The sequence below is a fragment of the Cricetulus griseus genome, chromosome 6, assembly GCF_003668045.3.
Source record: "Cricetulus griseus strain 17A/GY chromosome 6, alternate assembly CriGri-PICRH-1.0, whole genome shotgun sequence".
NCBI lineage: Eukaryota > Metazoa > Chordata > Mammalia > Rodentia > Cricetidae > Cricetulus > Cricetulus griseus.
Window position 1 is genome coordinate 114,034,271 of NC_048599.1, and position 23,610 is coordinate 114,057,880.

The window sequence follows — 23,610 nt, forward strand, 5'->3', positions numbered from 1 at the left end:
CAGTTTTAGAGGAAACTGTTGTACAACACTCCACACTCTTCTTGCTGTTCTTGACTTCTTCTGCCTATGCCCCAAGTTTCTCCAGACACGAGTTCTCCAAATCATGCATAGTGATTGTGAGTTTGAGGCTGACAACCATGGTCATCTCTGGGTGTAAACACACGTTTGGAAGGCAACTTGACAGACTCAACACATCTATCTAGTAAAATAATAAAAGTTGCTTCCCCATTGGAACATATGATCTTACCAGCCATAGACATTTTGTCCTGGCTTACAGTACTAACTCCCACTTGCAGAGCAGGCTTTAAATCCAATCAGAAAGCTGTTGATCTTACCTGCAATAACAAAGCCACTATTGGACAAGCAGGCATATAATGCTTTGTATGTCAGTACTAAGGCACATTGGAACGAGGGTGACAGTTCTCCATCAGCAGCCAAACGACCTCTTCCAGCACTATAAAAGAGCCAGCAGGTGGGTGTTGCTGGTTAAGTCCCGGCTTAATTTCTTCATGTTCTGTAGTCAAAGCATGTGTTGTTTTCAGCAATCAGGTCTTACCATCTAGTTCTGGCATACAACTAACAGCAGTAGCAATAGCCTTGATGGATTTGTAGGACGTTGGGATACCCTGGCCATTAACTCATAGAACACAGTCACCCTTGTCACTGGGTTTTCGTTCAGTAACCTTATGGTTTCTGTGAGTGTCCATTTCCACCCAGGAAACCTTACCACCAAGGGTACCTTTTGGATATTTTTTCCCTTTTCAATTAACCCAACCCCAGTAGAAATGTAAGGAAGTCCCCTTGTGCCTGGTTGTGTCTCCAATGGCTTTCCAAATCTGCAAAAATGCTCAGAGATCAGCATTATGCCATCTATATAACAAAACCTTTTCCAGAAAATGATTAGGACAAGGCAACATCCTGGACTACTGTCTCATAACAGATAGTGGGATTCAGAACTAACCTTGGTGAAACACCTGCAAATCTATGGTCATCTGTTCCTAGAAAGTGTCAGGTAATCCCAGAAAAACACAACCAAGAAGATATAAAGTTGAACATAAGCAAGGTCTAATACAGCAGCATAGTAAGGTTCCATCCATTTACATCAGGTGTGTCCTCCACAGACCAAGGTTGGGTACAAAGCATGGGTGGGAGGTGCTAACTTAATTCTCTATGATCCTCAGTCTTTCTCACTCTAAGTCATTGTGTTTCCATATCTTGCAACTCTTCCATGGAGCCTCCCTACAGCATTTCTCCATAGTTGATACACTGAGTGGACCTGAGTTAATCTGCCCAGGGTCAGTGCAGAAAATGGTCTTGCTCCCCCTCTGCTGAACCGTCTGGCTCCCTGGGTCAGACAGACCCTGGATTTGTACTGTAGTTGTTGCTATCATTCTTGTCTGTTGGGGGAGTTCCTGTCCAGGCAAACTGTTTCTACCCCTAACATAATCTCTTCCAGGAGGGACATATACCCTCCTCTGTGTGGACTTAGAACCCTTAGAACACCCTTAGAACAACACAGCCTGTCCTATCACAGATGTATGTCTTTAGTGAACTGCTTCTCAAGATGTAAAACCCCCAGAAATCCTAACACACAGTTTGGATATCTATCAGTTTTTTTCTTAGGAACTCTAGTTTGACATAACTCCTCCCACCTTTGCCTTTGAGCAATCCAGGAAGACACCTTCCTCTACTTTACTGTTTTCTTACTAGCTCTACCTGTTCTTTTGCTCTGTGAGCTCACTCTCTACATGCTGGTCTAAGTCACCATTACCTGGCAAAACCCTTCCAGTAATGTTTTTGCCCCAAAAAGGCTCAGCAAAGTTACTAAGGTTCCATATGAACCTTGAGGTCCCTGCTGGATCAATCTTTTCTTGAACTCCTCTGTGAGCATAGTTCTATCTGGACCAGTTAACTGGGCTTCAAACAGCTTCTTTTATTCCTGGTTCCCTTAATAGCATCTGCCCTTTTTTATTTTTAAGGTTTCCCATTCCTGGACATTTATGGGGACTTCAGATAGAAATAACCAAGTGTTCCTAGTGGCTTTGATAAGCCAGCCCAACCAGGGACTGACTTCTCTCATACTGTCTCAGGTTGTGCAGTCTTGCCTTAAGGAGAGATGGGTGCTGGTCATATCTCTCTTTCTTGTTACCATTGCTCCTTTACACAAACAAATTCCCATATGGCTGCCGCGTCTTCTCAGCCCCAGGGGCATTTCTAACTGTACACAGCAGGCCGGCAAACTCTGCTGCTGCTTACTGACAATCTCAACCCTTGTGCACCAATCATAAAGGCTGCAAAATTTCCTCTAACCTTTAACTGTTGTCAGGACATCTGTGTATTCACATGATGGACTCTACTCATCAAGCAGGCATGTTACTCCATACCACAGAGATGAAGACTTTCATCCTGGGATTCCTCCCACAGACACTCCTGATGGCTCAGCCTTAGTTGCATGTCTCACTACCCCATAGCAAGATCCATGTAACAGCTGTCATAGCACAAAGGCACACTAGCACATATCATCCAGGAAGGACAACTATGGAATTTCCTCTGAGGATCCCCCTCAGGCTTCTCAGCCTCAGTGGCAAGCCTTCTTCCATGTAGCCACGACTGTGCATTCCCTCATCTCCAACTCATCTTTGGTTCTGTCATGTTCCTGTTTGGGTTGAGTAGGCATGTATGTTTTATCTCCCCAGGAAAAGTTGTATTGCACAACATAATTGTCTTGTGGCAGGAGAGGTCATAGGTCCCAATGAGAAAGCAACTTCTATTGCTTTTCTAGATGGACGTGGTGTGCCTGTCAAATTGCCTTCTCAATGTGTGTTTGCACTTAGAGATAACCATTGTCAGCCTCAACTCATAACCACTAGTGATAGTCTGGAGAACAAATAACTGGCTATGGGCACAGTTGCCTAATTCTTTACCAAAGGTGGAAATCTATAGTCACTCCCTCCTAGACTCTGGCCATTGTGGAAGAGGGCATGGAAAGAAAGAAAGAGCAGGAGGAGAAGGTGGAGTGTTGTGTAACAATTTGCTTCAAGACAGAAACACTCCATCCTGCAGGGAAATGCTTGATAGCAGGAAGGTAAACAAACTCAAAATAGTTTCAGGAAGTCCCTGAAACTGACCAGACAGATTCACTAGGCCCCTTCTGGCTAAAATAAACAATAAAAGCTGATAGTCATTCTCAAAGAGAAGTCAAGCTGCAAAAATACTAAACACAGACCAGGCACCTGGAAGAAGCACCAGCCAGCCCAGCTGTTTTGAAGAAAACATTTAGACCATCTGAGGCACCCAGATAGGACACTCTCCAACCCGCTGATGTGCATGTAGAATGTGCTGTGTGTTCCAGGTTCCAAGTTTTGTGAGCTTTCACAACCATGCTGGGTTGGGCTTTGGTGATGCATCTGTCTTTGAGTCATTTTTGCTCCTGTAAGTAACTGCATATCTAATATGCAGGATATCTAATATGAGATCCTGGTGAAAGGGTCAGTCTACCACCAAAGGGGTCCAGACCCGTAAGATGAGAACCACTACTTTAGAGAAAGCCGTTGCAATTCTTTAAATAGTACTCACGTAAAATTCATTGAATTAGACCCTTAGAATGTGACTTTATTTGAAATACAGTCATTGCCAGGATCTTAAGATAAAATCAGACTGGGTTTAAGTTGGGGACACTTGTGTTTTGAATGGGAAATGTCTCCCATAGACTCACTTGTGTTTGAACATTTGGTTCCCAGCTGGCTGCACTGCTTGGGAAGGTTACAGACACTTTAATAAATGTGTCTCTTCTGGAGGAGTAGTGTCATGGGGCAGGCTTTAAGGCTTCATAGGCTGGCCCCACTTCCTGTCCACTCTGCTGCTGGACTGCCAGTGCAGTGTGACAGGCCAGCCTCACCCACTCTCCTTCAGGGACTTTATCTGCTTTGGAACTGTTAGCCCCAATAAACCCATTCTCCTATAGGTTACCTCTGTCAGGTTATTGTATCACAGCAGGGACAAAAGTAAGGCAAGCAAACCCAGTAACTCCACAGAACCTCCATCTCACACTTAACCAAAGGTTAAAAACAATTAGAATCATTGGAGTGAAGGTGTCATGTTTCAGTTGACCGTCTAATAGAGTGACTCCTGCACCAGTACCACCTGTCTGACCAGACGTGGTCATTACCAAAGGCCAGAGCAGCCCAGAGTGACTCCATCTTCTGGAGTGCTTTTAGTGATACTGATTAAAGTGTGCTGAGAAGGCAGATCCTCACATAGCCCATATAACCAAAGCCAGTAAGATTATTAGGACTCAGGGCTGTTTTGTGTTTTGTTTTGCTTTGCTTTTAAATTACCACTCTCACTATTGGTCATTTGTTTAACATCTTTAGTGCTTTGAAGTTTTAAAGTTCCCCTCTTCAGTGATGCTACAGTCTGGAAAGGAGATATAGAACTTTCCAATGACAGGAAGATCTCATTTCAGCTAGGAAAGTGACACAGTTAATATACTTCTCCCAGATGTCAGACTCCTCCAAGTATGTGGGCGCCACCACGATCTGTCCCTGGCTGATGTCACCCACCTCTTTACACCCTGGGGCTATTAAGCACTCAGCCTTTGAAATAAGGCAGTAACTTAATGGCTCCAAATGTGTTAATCCAGGGTCTTCACTTGACATCTGAAGTTCTGTTACAGACTCTGGGCAGGAAGGATGACACTAGGCCTCTGGTCCTCACGGGGCTTATAGGACAGTATGGTAGATTTGTTCTTTAATTCAAAACTGATAATGTTTTGTTGAGGTAAATACCATAAGTTGGGAGGATTGAGAAGAAATGTGTGACTTAAATGTTTTTGTAGCTATAATCCTTCCCTCTTAGCTGTGCTGTTGGTATGCTGGAAGGAAGGACATACTATTCAGTTTCACATCCGACAACCAGTGTCATGAGCCAAGACTTTTGATTGTGTTTTATCCAGGCTTTAATAGATGTTCTTAGAAGTGCTGTTCATACCAAGCTGAATTCCTACAAAAGCCTTGGGTGGTAAAATAGTATTGTGTATCAAGTAAGGCCCCCAATCCTGTGAAACTAAGTGTCACTCTCCTTTCCATTTCTCTTCTGTGACACCCTCCCACTTCCATCTCTGCTCATTAGCTCCTGGATAAGTCATTGCAATGATTTTATAAATGACTGCCACCTCTTCTGTAACCTTGGGGAAATCCACAGGCCTCTCTATTATCTGTAAAGTGGTAATAAATGTACCTTATTGTCATTAAATGAGAGAGCTCACACAAAGCACTTATTTTGGTTTGAAAAACATAAAACTGTGATCAGTAACATTAGCCATTGATACTATGAATAACAGTTCTTTATAAATAAAATATTTTCCATAAATTGTCATGGATGAGAATACTTGAACCTTTTGAGTTTTTCAGGTTGAGCGGTGCTTGGGATAGAACCTGGGGCTTTGTGTGAGCTAGGCAGCACTCTGCTGCTTAGCTGTATGCTCTGCTTATTTTGCTTTTTTTTTTTTTTTTAAATCTACCTAGATTACTTTGATGGTAAGAAAAAGAAGGAACTAGTATAGGCACAGCTAACCAAAGTGGGTTAAACCAAGAAGTGAACCTATCTGTCTGTTTAGAAGTGGCTCCTAGTCTTGTGTTTGCATCACTTTTAGGATGATTGATGGCTGAGATTCGCATTATCAGCTCTTGTTAAGAGGCAAGATTGGCATTTTCAGTCATAATGGGTAAGGGCATGGAAGGAACATGTGTATGCTAACAGGCCTGTCTGGACCCTAGGGAGATAGATCATCATGATAGCTATCCTATGGAAGGTGCACATTCTTGCCCCAGCATTTATAATTCATATTTAAAACCAATCTAGGTAGGATGCTATGATCTTAGAACCTTTAGCTTTGAATCTTCTTCATTGGCTTTTTGGTGGAGGTGCTCAAGAAGTCACATAACGGGGATCTCTTGTGTCCTGCAGGGCAGAACTCTGTGGCATGCAGCTGATGAACATCTCTGGTCTCCTGGCCACAGTGTAGACACAGAACCTTACCTTTTCCTTCCTAAATAGTTTTCAATACTAGAAGTTTTCCTTGGCTACCTCTGGCCCCAAGGGAATAAGCCAATCCACCATTCCTCTGAAGTCATTCCTTTTGCTCTGTGTCCTAATTTTTAAAACTGGCAGATGCTACTATTTTGAGATTAAATCTAGTTTAAAAAAAAAAAAAGAACTTAAGGAATATCCAAAGACTTGAGTTTTGTGAATCTGTGAAGTTTCCTTTACAAAGAAATACTTGTCCATCCCTGATTTCTTGTCCTTTTGAAATGGTTTAACCAGGTATAGTACTTGTACTGAGTCTATCACTTAACTCTGAGACTGTCATGTCAGTATGAGCCATACCACCTTCATGCCTATCTCCTCTATCTATGTTAAGACCATGCAGTGCCGTGCTCTGGCCTGGGTTTCCCTTTCCTCTTTGGGAACATTTGACAGGTGCCTGAGTGTGGGTGGAGCAGAGAGCTGATCTCTTTCTCTGCCATAATGTGGAGTCCCCGAAAGCCAGTTTCCCCTCAGCTCTGCTTCCTGTTTCCTATGGTGGATGAGGAGGGGGTAGTGATGGTGTCTCCTCCTTTTCTTCACTCAGAAGAACAGGGATTTGTGAGACCCATTGTTAATAATTTGGATTAATGTGGGATACCAAGTAGACAGTGAAAGAGTGTGTGTTCTGTTATGTGCAGCAAAAATAAAATATATAATAAAGCTAACTTACTGAAAGGATGGGAAACTACAAACAAAGAAACCAGGTTTCATTTCAAAGCCCTGAACACAGGGGCTGGAGAGCCAAAAACTCTACATTTCACAGATCACCTTGGTGTGCAGAAACAGTGTGTACTGGGAGAAGATGAGCCCGTGACTGTTAACTTTAGTAAAAGAAAACATAAAAGGTGTTCAGCTATCGGACTTCGTATTTTTACTTTTCTATTTTGAATGATACATTTTTATACAGAAGTAATTTCATAGTCTAAAGAAGAAAAGCCATGATTGAATTACATAAACTTGGATTTCTCTTTCCCCTTTTGAGACGGGATCTCACTGTGTAGTCCTGTCTGGCCTAGGACTCACTATGTAGATCATGCCAGCCTCAGACTCAGAGATCAGCCTGCTCCTGTCTCCCCAGTACTTGGATTAAAGGTGTGTGCAACCACCATCCAGTTGAATTAAGTAAAACTTGAAGCCTTTTCCAAGATTCTGCCTCACAGAGTGAGGTTCTTCTTCAGTCTGCTTCAGTAAAGATAAAAAGGAGAAACTGCTGAGCCAGCCATGACTTTTAGTTCCCAAGGCACCTGTATTTCTAAGCTTGATCCCACCATTGCCATGCTGATGGACCGCCCTACTGATGATGGATCGTTGTGCTAATGATGGATCACCGTGCTGATGATGAACCACTGTGCTAATGGACTGCCATGCATGGGGATGACTCTGTGGACTACAGGAGAGTCTTGCAATGATTGTTAGTGTAGACACTTGTTTACCCAGGTAGTCAGAATTTGACATGTAAGAAACGGTGTCCATGGGAAAATGAAAGAAACCTCATCAAGTCTACGGAAAAGCAGTTCTTCATAGTGTCCTTGGGGCTGCTGGGAACAGGATCTATATGGATTCTTGTACTCTTGAAGGAAACCCAGTTTGCCTAGAGAGTTAGTCGAGCATACACATTTATGAACTTTGGATAAAAAGGAAACACAAAGTACACAAAAGAAAAGTCTTACAAAAAACTCATTTAAGAAAACTAAACAGTTGATGTCACTTTTAAAAGTATTTGGATTTATGACGTGCACAGAGACTAGAGAGTGGGTGGGCCCTCCAAGGTTTCCAACTCCAAGCCAATTAAAGTAACAGTTAACCTTGAATATACTCCTTAAACAGAAAGACATCAGACTACTATAATTAGTCCTTTTGATTCTTGTATTTTCTTGGAGATTGTACAAATGAGGATTAGTTTATGCTAGTTACCAAAGAACACAGACCTGGCTTTCCCTCTTAATTTTCTGGGTGACGTTGGATACATGGTTTGACTCAGGAATCCCAAGCAGTAAAAAGTTAGACTCAGTTTGCGCTTCTCAACATTTTAAAGTCAAGCTCCCTTTGCTGGGAAAATATCCTACTCTTCTCATTCCTAAAGGGGATGTCTTTATTAAACCCTCCCCCTCACGGCTCAGAGGTGTCTATTGGGAAGAAGAGGTGGAAAGGATGTAAGAGCTAAGGTGGTGAATGACTCCCAAGAAACGACGTCTCCAGACACATTAAGACTGTTGCACATATCAGAGACTGTGATGGCACACACAACACACAAGACCTGCACAGCTCTAACCAGACAAAATACAAGTTTTGAAAAGGGGAACACAAAGTTCCACCTCTAGCCCAAAAGCTGTTTGCATTTGAGACCTGCTGGGCAAGTGAAAATCAGTTTCCTCCAAGAGCCTGTCAATGAGCACATCAACCACACTCCAGGTCAAGCCCCTTGCCCAGGAATAGGTGGCCAGCACACAATGGAATCCTTGGTTTTGTTGTGTGCTTTTTGTTTTGTTTTGTTATTTCCTGCCTTATATTCTTAAGTTTGATTTGGGGGGGGTTGTTTTGTTGCTTTTCCTTTTGAGAGAGAGAGAGTAGAGGAACATAAAGTTGGGTGGGCTGGAGGTGAGAAAGAATTGAGGGAGGGGAAAGTCGGATTAAAATATGTCTGAAAAAATTCATTAAAATTTTAAAAATTTCATTCCAACCTGTTTCCTCCTATCCTTCAGGATTCCCATTTTCCCAGTGGACGTACTTATAATATCTGGTTTTCCAGCCCACCATGAGTCAGAGGCTTTATTCGTTGCTGCAGCTTACTCCACCTTAAAGCTGGCAGGGGCCTTCCTGATTTGTCCTCACAAACCACGAGCAAAGGCAGAAGCTTGTTAGGATGCCCCAGGGGAAATGACTGAGTCAGATTCTGTATTCCACCTGCTCCTGAGTTGTAGCTACATAAGTTTGAGATATGCTTACAAACCATTGTTTTTGATCCTGCCAGTGGCGATGGCTATTAATAACTTCAGTGAGTCACTACCAACATATCTTTCTGATAAATAAATAAACAAACAAACAAACAAACTAGAAAACACTTAGGGTGTAATACATACTGTGAAGCATAAATTATCTCATCTAAACTGTTTCAGTTTTAAGTGTCTGTGCCTGTGTGTGTATACAGGGTGGAGCTCAGGCAAAAAGTCAACTTCTAAGGCAGATCCCAGAGGGAAAACGTTTTATTATTATTATTAAAGCCATAATTCTAGGCAGTATTAATTGAGAGACTCTGCCCCCCTTCTTACATGGTTTGGAAGTCTTCACAAGGCAATGCCATCCCACTCAGGGTCTCTGTGCCGTCATCCTCTTGTATCACCTTGAAACTGCTAGATCAACAAATACAAACTTAATCAGGGCATGGTCACAAGTACCCACAGTTTCAACCCTGGGCTTGGTACACAGATGTTCAGAGCAAGAAAGAGGAAACATTGTTTTTTGAGTTCTATTAATTAAAAAGATTCCTGTAGTATACAATACATAAATCACAACATCAAAGGACAGCATTTCGTGTGGGTTCTTAAATAAGAAGAGTTCAAACATTAACTTTCTCAGTTTCCTCAAAGTACCCAGAGTGCCTTGTTCCCTAGGGGTTAATTTGTGAAACCACAGATAAGACGTGCTCACTCACAGGTGTCCCTCTGCTTGCTGCCTCTAACACTCCGTGAGTGACTTGAATCAAGTCATTCAGGGTTTTGTTTTGTTTTTAAAGTTTGTTCCTAGTTTTTCTGACTTAATGCTTGCTCAGACATTTTGCAGTGTTTTCTCTGAGTATTGTTTAGCAGGAGAATTTCAGAACGCATAATTTCCACTCCTGGGAATTTTGCAACATCAGCAAGATTTCTTCTCATAGAGGAAAGTCATAAGCAAAGGCCCAGACTATGCTGTGTGTTAACTTTAGGGAAGAGCTGGGAGGGTGGGGGGTTAGTCCTGAAATCCCTGACTCCCCAAAGAGCCACAGGGACGCTCAGAACCTTTGCAGCAGAAACAGCAATTTCGCTTCCCCAGAAGTCTTGTCAGTTTGTTTTCAGTGAAAACCAGAGGAAGGAAGCCCTTTCTTTGCTCTTGTGCCACTCACAGACAGAGAATTAGCTTGGCCTGGAAATTCCACACTTGGGGCTCAGAAGGAGACAAACACTGCACACCTGTGTTCAGAATGCTGGCCCGCCATGTCCTTATTCTCCAAACCTGAGTTAGGCAAGGGTTTGTTTACCATGTGCTAAGAGTGGTTTGTTTGTGGGTGCCATTTGCTTTGTCTTGGGTTTTCTTTTAAGGTGGTCTTGGAGCTCTTGTTAATGAACAGAACTAAAGTGTCACTTTTATATATACGCCCCAACTCTGGAGTGCCAGGCTGCTAAGGACTGTGGAGTCCCACTGTAGATGAGATAGGTGATTTGTGTAGTAAGTGTTGTTTTCTCTGTGCCCTCACACCAGTTCCCAGACTCTGAATTTCTGCTTGTTCCTTTCAGCCCATTCTCACTCTAGTTTAGCTTGTACTTGGGGCCATTTCCTTTAACTCGGTGACCACCTAGAAGCATAATGCTGGCCCTAGGGTGTAGGCAGCCATGGCTGCTGTGTGGTGTCTGTTCCACTTAGCTGCCCAGGTTGGACAGACACTGCAGTACTGGTCTGCCCTTCCACTCTGTTGCTCCATTTGTCTGTTTGTCAGTCTGGCAACAGTTTGCTGCCTTCTGTCTCAGTGTGCTTTAGCTGGGACTGGCAAGGAATATGAGCCAGCTGTAGAACTGTCGAGCTGGAAGTGCAACTGGGCTGTCCAAAGATGCATTCATTTTCCTTCCTGGCCAGGGCATACTGTGGGTCTCTGCAGGCTGATTTTCCTGCCCAGAAGTCTTTTCTTCATTGGGGATGGAGTACGTGGGTGCATATTTCAGATTCCCCACAAGCAACCCTCTTAATCTAATGTCAGTATGGTATTCCTGTAAGACTTTGGGACATCATGGACTCCATCTTGCTTCTTAGATTCTTCTTTAACCTTTGCAGTTCTTCATTTCCCATCATGCTATCAAAGCTTCTTGCAAACCAAAGAGATTGGGCATTGACCTATTTAGTTTTTGTCAACTTGACATAGGCCGGCAGGGCCATCTAGGTATAAGCCTTTAATTGAAAGATTACCTCCATCAGATTGGCCTGTAGGCCCATAGGCCAATCTGATGGGAGTATTTTCTTGATATGGGAGGCCCAATCCATTGCAAGTAATGCCACCCCTGGACATAAGGTTCTGAGTTGAGTAAGAAAGCAGGCTGAGAAAGCCAGTGAGTGGCAACATCCCTGTTTCTCTGTGACCTCTATCTCAGTTCCTGCCTGGAGTTCCTACCAAAATATCCCTCAGTGTGAGACTGTGCCCTGGAAGTGTAAGGCAAATAAACCAATCCACCCCTGCCCCAAATTGCTTTTGGTCATTGGCGTTTATCACAGCAATAAAAAGCAAAGATAGGTTTGTCACTGGTGGTCTTGTGTAATGGTCCTTCCTCTCTTCTGGGTGGTTTCCTCTTACACCCATACATCCAGCATGCTGTTACTGGTACTTAATATGCAACTTACTCATTTACCCACCCTCTCTGTGACACCTTCCTCTGTCATGCTCTCTCCTACTTTGTCCGTCCTTGATTGAACTCTATTTTTAGCAACACATCCTGCACCACGGTTTGTGATGTGGTTAAGGGTGTGTAAGGCTGGGGGCCCACTATCAAGAAGCTTTCCTTCCTAATCGGTTTTCCTCTGGCGAAGATGTTTTGAAACTGTTGTCTTAAGTGTAGCTTTCTTTCTTGGCCCTTCTGTTTTCTATAATTGCCTAAAATTTAGCATCTGCTTGCAGCTATCTTCATGCTGGTCTTTAACGCTTTGCTATTACACCGTCTCTCACACACACTTATAAATATGCTAACAGAAGTCAGGAAGAACACACAGTACAAGAGATGTGCCATATTTACTGGCCTGAAGTTCTTGGTGAACCACCTGGCTGATGGTGGAAGTACTTGGAAGATCCATTGGAAAGAGTAGAACTACTGGGCTGTTTGTATGCAGGACTGTAGACCTGCCATCATAGTGTAGAGACTACATGACCAGAGAATGCAGTTTCTTGGATGGATCCAAGCAAACTTGACCTCCAGAACCATGCATTGTGGGTAATGTGTGTTTCCTACCGTGGATTATTGATGTGTACTCTCCATTCTTCTCACCCCCTTCCCAGGCACCACTTCATGATTGTCTAGTTGTTTAATCCCTAAGGACTTTTCTCTGTTGTTTAACTGGCTTCTCACATCTGCTACGAGGTCTGTGTATTCATCCAGTCATGTTGTATTTAACAGTGCAACCCTTAAATTTAGTTTTCTGAATCCCAAGAGCATACTTTAATGTTGACCTTAAAGTAAAGAGGTTTCAAGGTGGAGATATAGTTTATCTACAGGGATTGGCTTTGATAAGTGTCTTGGAGAATTTATTATGAAACCCATTGGATAATTTTTTTACTGATGTATTTATTTATTTTGTGTGTGTGTGTGTGTGTTTTGCCTATGTCTATTTATTTGCATTACATGCATGCCTAGTGTTCATCAAGGCCAGAAGAGGCTATCCAAGTAATTGCAACCAACCATGTGGGTTCTCGGAACAACCCAGTCCTCTGCAAGAGCAGCAAATGCTCTTAACCCTCTGAGCCATCTCCCCATCCCCCAGTAGAGAATTTTTATTTTTAGATTTTATTTGAATGGGTAATGTAACATGTGCCCCTCTGCTTTGGCAAGTTTTCATCCAAACAAAAAAATACTTAATAATCTGTGGCCTATTTTCATAATCTTGAGGGACTGCTACCAGCTTTATTTCCAAATAAGGGACAACAAAGATAGGTGAACCAAGTTTCATCACCTTATTGGGGGGAGGGTGATTTACAGCTATAATATCCATGTGTTGAGGAGGATTATTATATACTTCCTCACTTCCTGGACACAGGCCAGTGGGACACTATCCATTGGCCAGTGCTTCAGGTCATTCTGCTCTGAGCTACCAGTAAGAACGGCGACTTCCTGGGCAGATTCTTAGCCCTCCATATCATTCTCCTGTTTTCTTTCTCCACTGGCCTCCATCAGCACTTCATTTCCCAGCCTCTATTCCAGCCCAAGTGGGATGGAATCAACCTGCTGGGGTGCCATCCCCCATTCCTGTTTGTAGTCCCCTTAAGGTTAACTTTGCTTTATATCCAGAATGATAGGGAAATAAAGCAGCTTGTGACCATTAGCATACTATATAGTGTTCTTACATATTTCTTTTTCATGAAGGCATGATAGTGTACTGGTCCCCCATGTTCCATAACATTGCTCTGAGGAACAGTAGAGAAAAGGGAAGTAATTGGCATTTGGGTGGCAGGGATGGTGTGTATGTGGGGTGTGGGTGTGTGTGTGTGTGTGTGTGTGTGTGTGTGTGTGTGTGTGTGTGTGTACTGCAGAGGGGTGGATTATAACCTTCTTAAATTAGGGTGGGTATTTTCTGACTTGGATTATCGACATGGTAGTCTTCAAAGAGATTGGAAGCAATATCAAAGACACATTCTAGGTTTCCTTTTTTTAAAATACACTAGAATTCTTAGGGAGGTTCCTAAGTAAAGGCCATGGAGGGGGACAGGCATTCTTTGACTTATTAGTGATAGGAAGGAAATGAGACAGTACAAATGACAGGTCTTTAGTTTTTAATGGTCTTGGCTGAATTACCATCTATAACAATTACATGCTGACTAATTGGCTTTAGTTCATGTATAGTTAATGTTGCTTCTCTAAAGGTCTTTTCACCTTGCATCAATAGAGAAGACATACCTGGTGTTGTTGGGGGGGGGGGTAATAGGATGCAAGGACAGAACCTTGCTTACCTTTGGCCTGCTGCCAGTCCTGTGTGAGTGAAGAATTCCTAGAGGGTCTTCCTGGCAAGGTGGGTATTGCTGCCTTTGCAGAAAGTTCTCCCTGAATGCTGTCCACATAGGAGGCCCTCCTGAGTGCTAGAAAGAAATTCTGCTGATATCATCTATCCATGCAGGCAGAGAAATCCATCTGCTATTACAACCCCATCTATTTGTTCTCTACTGATTTAATTTTCTATCAGTTTTTGGCATGCAAATCGTGCAAGGTGGTTTTGTCAACTTAACACAAACCTAAGCATTATCTTTGAAGAGGACGTCTTAATTGAGAAAATGCCTCTGTAAGATTGGCCTGTAGTCAAGTCTGTAGGACATTACTTGATTGTTGATTGATATGGAAAGTCCCAGCCCATTGTGGGCCATGCTACCCTTGTGCTCCTGGGGTGTAGAAGAAAGAAAGCTGAGCAAGCCAGGAGGAGCAAGCTAGTAAGCAACATTGGTCTATGGCAGGGGTTATCAATCTTCCTACTCCTGCAACCCTTTAATACAGTTCCTCATGTTGTGGTGACCCCCAACCATGAAATTATTCCCGTTGCAACTTCATAACTGTAATTTTGCTACTATGAATTGTAATGTAAAGATCTGGGTTTTCTGATGGTCTTAGGCAATCTCTGTAAAGGGGTCATTTAATACCCCAAAGAGGTCATGATCCACAGGTTCTATGGCCTCGCATCAGTTTCTGCCTTGAGTTCCTAGCCTAACTTCCCTGGATGATGGACTACAAGGTATAAGATGAAATAAACCCTTTCCTGCCCAAGTTGCTTTTGATCATGTGTTTATCATAGCAACAGAAACCCTAACTAAGATACAAATTAAACCCAGATAAATGTTACCATGAAAACTCTATTACCTTGTTTTCCCTACCCCCAGAGAGACAAGAATTGTGGCCTGTTATAGAACCTTAGCCAGTGAAAAACTAGAGAAAGCTGAGATAGATATTGGGCTCTTTGGGGCTGAATGAGCACTAACTATGGCTATCTAGCCACCCACAGGGATCCCTAATTAGACTGTGTTTAAGCTACTGTGAGCTTCGTGCACTGTGTGTCTTTTCAAACTGTGAGACAGGCTAGGCATTTTCCTAGGCAGATGTTGAAGGGCATTAGTGACAAAACAATCAGGAGAAAGTTATCCCTTTTATTTTATTTTGGTAAATTACCACTTTGTGCCATCTAGACACATACTCTGACTACAAGTACAGTTGCTTCGGAGTTTATCAACTTCTGAAGCCATAGTGAAAGAAAGACTCATCAGTGCTTTGTTTGTATTTCAAGCTACAAGCTAAAGTTTAATTTTGTCCAATTTCATGTCAAATACTCTTTAAGATTCTGACTCCAGTTTTCAGCATGACTCCATGTTAGCTTTCAGAAAGCCCATGCAGAATTCATTCTCATTTTATTATCAGTTAAATTGTTTTAACTGGTTCTTTAAAATATACAATGGTACATATTAATGAAGTAATGTGATATTCTGACATATTGTCCACTGTATAATTTTTAAATCAGGATAACCTTCTCTCCTCAAAAATCATTTCATGTTGAAAACTTGCAAAACCCATTCTACCCTTTGAAATGTATAGTTCCTTCATGTTATCAGTACCGTGATGCTATGGAATAACACATCAAAGCCTCTTTCTCCTGTTTAACTCTGACTTAGCACTGTGTGATAACACTTTCCCCAGCTGCCTCCTCCCTGCTCTCCTTGTCCTCTGTAGTCATTATTCTACTCTCAATGTGTGCAAGAGTGACTGTTTCAGGTTTTACTTATGATTAGCATCATTTCTGTCTTTATTTCACTTAACATATAACCTCTAATTCCATCTGTGATGATGTAAATAACACAGTGTTATTTTTAGCAGCTAAATAGTATTCCACTATGTGTATATGTAAACATTTTCTTCACCCATTCATCACTTAATGAGCATTTAGTTTGTTACCTTTGTTGACTTCTATGAATAGTTGATGATGTAATCAAGGAAGTGTAGACATCACTTTGACATACTGGTTCTGTTTCCTTTATATGTAGTGTGATTATTGGGTCATATGATATCTCTGGTTTTGTTTATATTTTTTTATTGTTATTGAATCTTACTCTGTAGCCCGGGCTATCCTCAAACATTGGATCCTCCTGCCTCAGGTTCCCAAATACTGGGATTTTAGATGTGATTACCATGCTAGACTATTATTTTTAACTTTTAAAAGAACCCCTATAATATTTTCCATGTGGTTGTCAAAATTCCTTCTTTTTGTTGAATGTAGTGATAAACATCTCCAATCCCAGTGCCCAAGAGACACAGTGATCATGAGTTTGAGGCTACTCTGGGCCTACATAGTAAGACCTGTTTCACAAAAAGAAAGATTCACTCCTGTTTATCATTTCTTGCACAGTGGAGAGTTGAACCTAAGGTCATGTGCATGCCAAATTGTCTCTAAGCTTGTATCCCCCCCACACACACATACACCAGAATCCATTCTTTAGGGGAACAATTTATAAAGCAGGATTTATTTAAACCTTCTTTTTCAAGCTAATGGGGCTTTTACCTTCACTAGTTCACTGTGTGCCAATTAGAGTAACCATAGTCACCTTTTACTCTGGCATAGCAGAGTCACACTGCAAAGCAGCAAGAATTTGGTAATTAGGTTGCAAGAGGATGGGCCCAGAAACTCAAAGAAAACAGTATAGTATATCGAAGAGGTGGAACGTGTTTGGAAGCTACGTAGAGTGTTTGGAGGTTCCAACTTTGCTATCTGCCAGGTCTCAGCCCTGTCACCTACTTACCGTGTGTCACTGAACAATACTTACTTGCTCCTCAGACTCGGTTTCCTAACCTGTAGAGAACAGTGCTGTACCTGTCTGTCTAGCAGGTTAAATTGAAAGCAGGACACCAAATGCAGCACTTAGCAAATGGACACTTCTTTATGCTATTAGTATTCATACTGTTAAGACCATTATCAATCCTTTCTGAATATTTAGGGGTAAGATCTATTGTATTTGGATTTGGGGCCTTAAACATGTCTCAGTGGAAGTGACATTTTTAGATTCAGTGAACTTTTTTTTTTTCTTTTTATGGGACAGGAATTGAATACAGATCCTTACTCATGCCTACTGCTAAGCTGTACTCCCTTCCCAGAAACAGCAAGGTCTAAACAGTTCATCTTTAATCTAAAATTCTCTATACTTTTTTTTTTAACAACTAAAATCCTTTCATTCTCTCTCAGACATTTGTCTCTGTCTTCAACTAGCTCTGGAAGTGTTGATATTTAGGTAAAATTTAACTTGAACTTTCCCCAGCCTCATGGTCCTCCTCATGTGAATTAGGGACCCTCTTGTCCTTCTGGGAATCTGAACTTTGGGAGGTCCTGTACCCTAATAGTCAGCCCAAGAGGAAGCCCTGGGTTTCTAACCTGCTTCCCTCACTGGGAAAGTACTGTTACAGTAAATATGGATGAGTATCAGACATCATAGGGTAAATCAGTTAGAAATTCAGAAGTACAGACCATGGATCTCTTCCATCTATCAACAATAATACATAAGGAAAACCTACTTTTACTTCCAAAGAGTCCCCTAATTAATGATAACCCAGATGTTTATTCTAATCAGAACAAGCCTATACCCAGCATGCCCCATGAGAAGCAGACAAGGTCAGGGCTAGCATAGAGCCAGTCTTGAGATGCAGTCTTTAGAATGTTTGCTAGTATATATACTCGCCCCTGCTGTGTTCTCAGAGAGAAACGAGGAGCTGGCAGAGGACCCAACCACAGCTCTTTTCTACTTCTCCAGGTTGACACGTAATTATTTTACCCAGGACTCTGCATATTAGGCAAATGCTCTACCTCTGAACTACAGCCTGGCCCTTCATCCCTGTAGATGGATTTTTCTTTGGGCTGTGAGAACATAAATAATGACGTGGAGAAGTATTAATTACCAAAGCTCGGCCTTGGCTTAGGTTTGTTTTCTACCAGCTCTTATAACTTAAATGAACCCATTTCTGTTAATCTGTGTTCTGCCGCGTACCACCCATCCTGCTTCCTCTGTGTCTCTTGGTGCCTTTCCTGTGTGCCTAGATTCATCCCTAGTTCCTCTCTTTGCTTGGAAGACCTGCCTATTCTCCCCAACAAGCTATTGAACAATCAGCAGTACACTTTGACACAATGTACAAATATCTCACAACACATCCCTGGTGTCATTCAGTAGCCATGTCCTCTGTCCTGCAGTTAAAACTAGTAACCTTGTGCTCTGGGATGGTATGGTAGGCACTGATCACATGACATTTAAGAGAAAATTCAGGCTTACCTACTTCTGTGATTACAGGCTGTCTTGTCAGTCAGAGGCTTGGGAGATGAGGGCTGAGTTCACCTTTCTAATACCTCAGTACAGCTCTGAGAAGAAGAGCCGGTAGGTAAATGGAAATACCAAGAGACTAGAGAGAAGAAAGGCCAGACCCTTGTGTGACACCTGTGGCAGAGCGGGGACAGGGATGAGTAGGGTTGGGTTTATTGTTTGTTTGTTTGTTTGTTTTATACCTAGAAACCAATGCTTTTAGTCCTTAGAGAAAAGCCAGTGATGTACATACAGTATGTGAGCTCACTTGTCCGTGAAAGGCATGAATCACACGGGTTGGAAGGGTGTGATCTCAGGCAGAGCAATTTGGGATTTGGATTAAGCAATACCAATAGTCCTAGTTCAAGTTCAGCTCTTAGGAAGTAGAATTTCCTCACTATTTGTTTATTCTTCTAGGTACTCCCTTTCTAAAAGAGTCTCTTTAGATGAAGCAGTATTTGCATGACAACTTAACTGGGACCCTGAACAAAGGGAGGAAGGTAAAAGACCAGAAGAAAGAGTCACAGAGTTTTCAGCTTAAGATGGGGAATTATCGTGCCTTGGCAGAAACTAGGTGCAGTACTCAGAGTCTACAGGGGGCATTTGAAATTGCTGGCAAGATAAACGAGAGTGTATTTATTGTATATGTCTCACATCAACATTTTCTGCTGTGGAGTTTAGTGTTTCTTCTACATGCCTTACATTTTTGTCTGCAGTAGTAAATGCCTGACATCAATATTTGAAGTCTTTGTTGGGTGTCTAGCAAGTATTTAAGTTCTGTGTTCCAACTTTTTGTGTAAGTGTTGCTCTTGGCTTAATATGTTATCACTTAGAAAATATAAAGGATACCATTCTGCCCTGCTACACATTGGCTGTGAGGAGACTTTGGGTCCTACTCATTGTCCTCAGGCTGAGCCCTTTAACTTCCTCAAAAGTCTTGCATGGGGGTGAGGGGCAGAGAGCTGGGGTTTGTTTCCTTCCACAAGCTCATGGGGCAGCAGTGTGTGGTATGTGTATTTCAGACAGCCTTCCTAGGTGGTTGCTGACTGGAGAACCAAGCCTGAGAAGCCCCTGGCTGCAGGCTTTGCAAGATAGCTCCTGGGAAGGTTTCCAGCTGCCACAGCATCCTCACAGGGGTTAAAGTTCACAAGGTCAGCCAGGGTGAAAGGCAGCTAGTGGGAATCTCATCCAGATGTCTCCATGAAGCCATAGGTCTAGCTTAGAAGTTTGAGGCTGTGGATGCAGCTCTAACGTTCCTATATATTAAATGGTCTCTTTTTAAAGAGTATTATAAACAAAATAATCTGCATTTAGATACTCCAGTATCTGGAAGCCTTTTTCAAACGCTTAGAGATTTCTAAATTACTGCATATTAAGATGACAGTATCTTGTACCTTCATGCAACTTAATTTTGAGTCTCAGGAAATGTGTTCCTTAAAATATGTGAATAAATGGATTATCCATAAATTTATCTACATTTCAGGTATTGCTGGGTAAAATTCTTTAATTTCATGTTGGAAGAAGGGTTTCTGGGTTTTGTTTTTGTCGTAAAATGAATAGATTTTTTTTCTGCCTTCAAGTTAAATTTTACATCTTTACATCACAGTAGTTCAGGATAATCTTTGTTTAATCTCAGTGTTTTCCTTCCTTCCCTTCCCCTCCCTTCCTCCCTTCCTCCCTCCCTCCCTCCCTCCCCCTCCCTCCTCCTCCTCCCTCCCTCCTCCCTCCTTCGCTTCTGTAGCCCACATAGCCTCTGAGTGGTGCTTGATCCCTTACCTCTGCTCTGACATACTCTGGTTTTTGTTTTGCAGCAGTCTCTGGTCCCAGCGCACCCCATGGCCCCTCCCAGTCCCAGCACCACCAGCAGTAATAACAACAGTAGCAGCAGTAGCAACTCAGGATGGGATCAGCTGAGCAAGACAAACCTCTACATCCGAGGCCTGCCCCCCAACACCACTGATCAAGACCTGGTGAAGCTCTGTCAACCGTGAGTATAATTGCGCTGAGTTCTTTAGCTGCTGCAGACTTCCTTGATCATAGCCATAGAGGATATAAGTTGTGTTACCGGAGACGGGCATAAGATCAATACATAAGACCTCTAAGTGCTAAAGGCTTGGGCATTTTCTTAGTATTCACATGTGCTTCTAGAATGCTTACATAGAGGTGAAGTTAAAGCATTCTCTTGATACAATTTGACTTAGCATTTGAGAAGTAAAATACAAATTTTAAGAAAAATTAATGGCTAGATTCTTTTTTAAGAGTACTCATCTCTCATGGAAGCCTCCTAGGGACCCATCAATCCTGTAAGAGAAACAAGCTAACATTATTTGTCAGAAAGTAATTAACAAGCTAGCCCCATCTTGAGTGTGTGTCAACTCTGGGTTCCTGCTTGGGATAGTGTTCCTCTATTTTCACAAGCACCTGGAGCTCTGTGGTACAGATCATTTACCCATTTCCCTTTGGAAATAAGAACACCTCCACTTCCTGCATCTTAAGAGAAGAATGCATGTCCATCTTGCATCATCAGGTTCAAAGTAAATTTGCATTTTCTGCTAATGTGGATGAATAGAATACAAATATCTTATTTGGTCTTGATTACATTGTCATAGCTAAGTAACAAAGTACTAATTTAAACTCAGAAGCCAGAAGTACCTTTGAGAGCACAGATCATTGTGGAAAGAGTAAAAACATCAGATGGCATTGAGCAGTAAATGCTTTCACATTACAGCACTTTGTATTTATCCTGGGACAGAAATGGTCTTTTACAAAAGGAAATTGTACATAACTGCATTCTGCTAGAGAATGTTGCCTGTTCCCTTCAAAATGTCTTGCCTGACAGCAACTCTTTTCTCTAATCCTGGGTAAAGCTCAGATTCATAACTCTTTTTTTTTTTAAAGGGGGAAAATACTCAAAACTGATGAGCAGTATTTTCAAACTGAGGCTAAAGCTACCTTCCATCTGGCCTTGGTTTGCTTTGTTTTGAGAAGCAGGGTGGGGGATAGGTGGTGTTCCTCTAGGCTCTCAAGGGTTGTGTAAAAGGCCATCTCCATCATGCCGAGTGTCTCATGCCTTTTTCTTATCACCTTTCCTGCCCAGTCCTTCTGGACTCTGGGAGAGTACAGTCTGATATGAAAGGAAGTCCAGCTCTTGATAGTTTGTTGGGCCTGGCTGGAGACAGAGGGAACTCTGCCAGGCATGCCATGCCTGCTGTAGCCATCATGACCACAGATAGGCCTTTTGCTATGTTGTCTGTGACTGGCCTTTCATTGGCATCTTCCAATGCTTCTGCAGCATAATTACAGGTAGACAGAGTGCCAGAGAGTCTAAGAAACTAAAAATATGCTGTAGGAACGAGGGGTGAAGCAAGTCTGTCTTGAAGTATAAAAGGAGAGGATTTCAGAAGGAAACTGTTCCTCAGCTGGCTTTAAGTTACGTAAGAGTTGATGTCAAGGAGACAGCCCAGGAACCATAAAATGATAGATCTATATGCTTTATAGCTGCTTTATAAACCGGAAATATATTTGAAAAATAGGGCCTATTCTTTTTTATTGAACCAAATCATTTTCTAAAAATGATAGCATACATTATCATTTTTCCTAGACCACTTATTCCACTTCTGTTGTTGGTGTCATTGATGTGTGTAGGTTTTCTTAATGAGTGTAACCATTATTCTCTTTGCTGTTACTATTAATAGCAGTAACTTAGCCATCCTCTCCATATCTTGTTATTTATAAATGAAGGCTCTTGCAAGATCCCAGGTTGAATATGAAATGCTAGTGATCATTTTGGCAGCTGTATCTGTGGAGGCAAGACACAACACTGATAGAAGATGCTGCCTCAAAATCCACTGTCCACTTCATTCTGCTTCACACTGGGGATTAAGTGAATATAGGATCTTACTTGCTGAGCATGTATGTCTTCCAGTATAGAGAAAGACACAAAAGGACACTTGGGCTTGAAACTTAATTTTTTCTGATGAAGCATAACTAGTTGGTGACTTGGAAGTTATGTGAACCTTATGACAAAGTGACTTACTCAGGGACCTAGGAAGTCCTGTGAGCATAGAGATGATAGAAAAGCATAGGAAACTTGGCAGGAAGGGTAGATAAACCATGACTTGGAATGGGGGTGGGGAGTATTTTAGAAGTGCAAACATAGCACTGGTTGCAAATTGACCCGGGTGGGTAGCAACAGTTGAAATAAATGATTCATTTTTCTGAAGCTTGGGTCTATACCAGTTGTCTGAAAAATGAAAAAAGATGCCAAGAATGTTTGTTCCATACAAAATAATGCATGGAGCCTAGAATCAAGTATGACAAAGATTTTATCTGCTGGAGAGGAAAACAAAGTAGGTTTTGGAAGTGTAACGTAGAAAAGTTGGAAGGTTAGGAGAACTGACTATGGAAAGGTAAATGCTGTGATGTTAAGAGCTCTGGTGGTACCTCCTTAATTCAGAACTCGTGACACTGTGTGATATAGACCACCATGGTCAGGAGGGAAGAGGGCACGGGCCATACATAGCACTTCAGTTGGGAAAGCAGTGAGTTTAGGCACCTGAAGACCATTCAGGAGGACTGGACTCTGGGCATGGCAGTTATGGTCAAGTGATGTGGACTGTGAGTAGATACAACTATACAGGGGTACTTTAGGAAAAATGCCAACAAGCTCTAGATAACCTGTGAATTGTGAAGTGTGAAGTGTGGGTGGAAATGCAGGGAGCTTGTAAGTGTTCCAGGCTGCTGCAGGTTTTCTCCATTTCTACAAGCCGATATACTCAAAATGACTCCCATCAGTGAGGAGGCTCATCATGTTTAGGAGATGAAGTGGCCCCGGTAGAGAAAGGCCCACTCTGTTACACCTGAGCCACAGATAGTCTTCATTCTTCCCATTTTCTGAAACCAAACCAACCAAGTATAAGTTTGAGTGTTCTGGTATGTATCAATAAGATACTTCTTTCATCTCGTAGGTCTGAGCTGAATTATTAATAGAATTCCAGGGGCTCCCGTCCTCACGTGTTCAGGTCCTCAGCTGCTCCTGCCTTGCCCTTGTTTCCTGTGTCATATTGTCACTGTTTAAGTCTTGACCTCTTTCATTTCTATTTCCTCTGCTGGTTACTCTCTTATAGCAGTGCTCCACACTTTCAACTAACTATACACTTTCTACTTGAATATCTTATTTGAGCCCCAAGTTCACTATTCTTCACCTCAACACTGTGACTTGTCCAATTGACTTCCTCCACTGCAAGGCTTTGAAGTTGTTCCCG

At 42.1% G+C, this 23,610-nt stretch overlaps 1 protein-coding gene across 6 annotated transcripts in view; it reads left to right on the top strand.

The window, feature by feature from the left end:
* Window positions 1-23,610, top strand: part of Rbms1 (RNA binding motif single stranded interacting protein 1) — a 211,102-nt gene that overhangs the window by 103,190 nt on the left and 84,302 nt on the right. For 5 of the 6 annotated variants that reach the window (XM_027420336.2, XM_027420339.2, XM_027420337.2 and 2 more), the window contains exon 2: window positions 20,158-20,333. In XM_027420336.2, the coding sequence (XP_027276137.1) occupies window positions 20,158-20,333 (176 nt within the window). Of the gene's footprint in view, window positions 1-18,777; window positions 18,847-20,157; window positions 20,334-23,610 lie in introns of those variants that run through there. The other variant, XM_027420338.1, reaches the window with a different exon arrangement.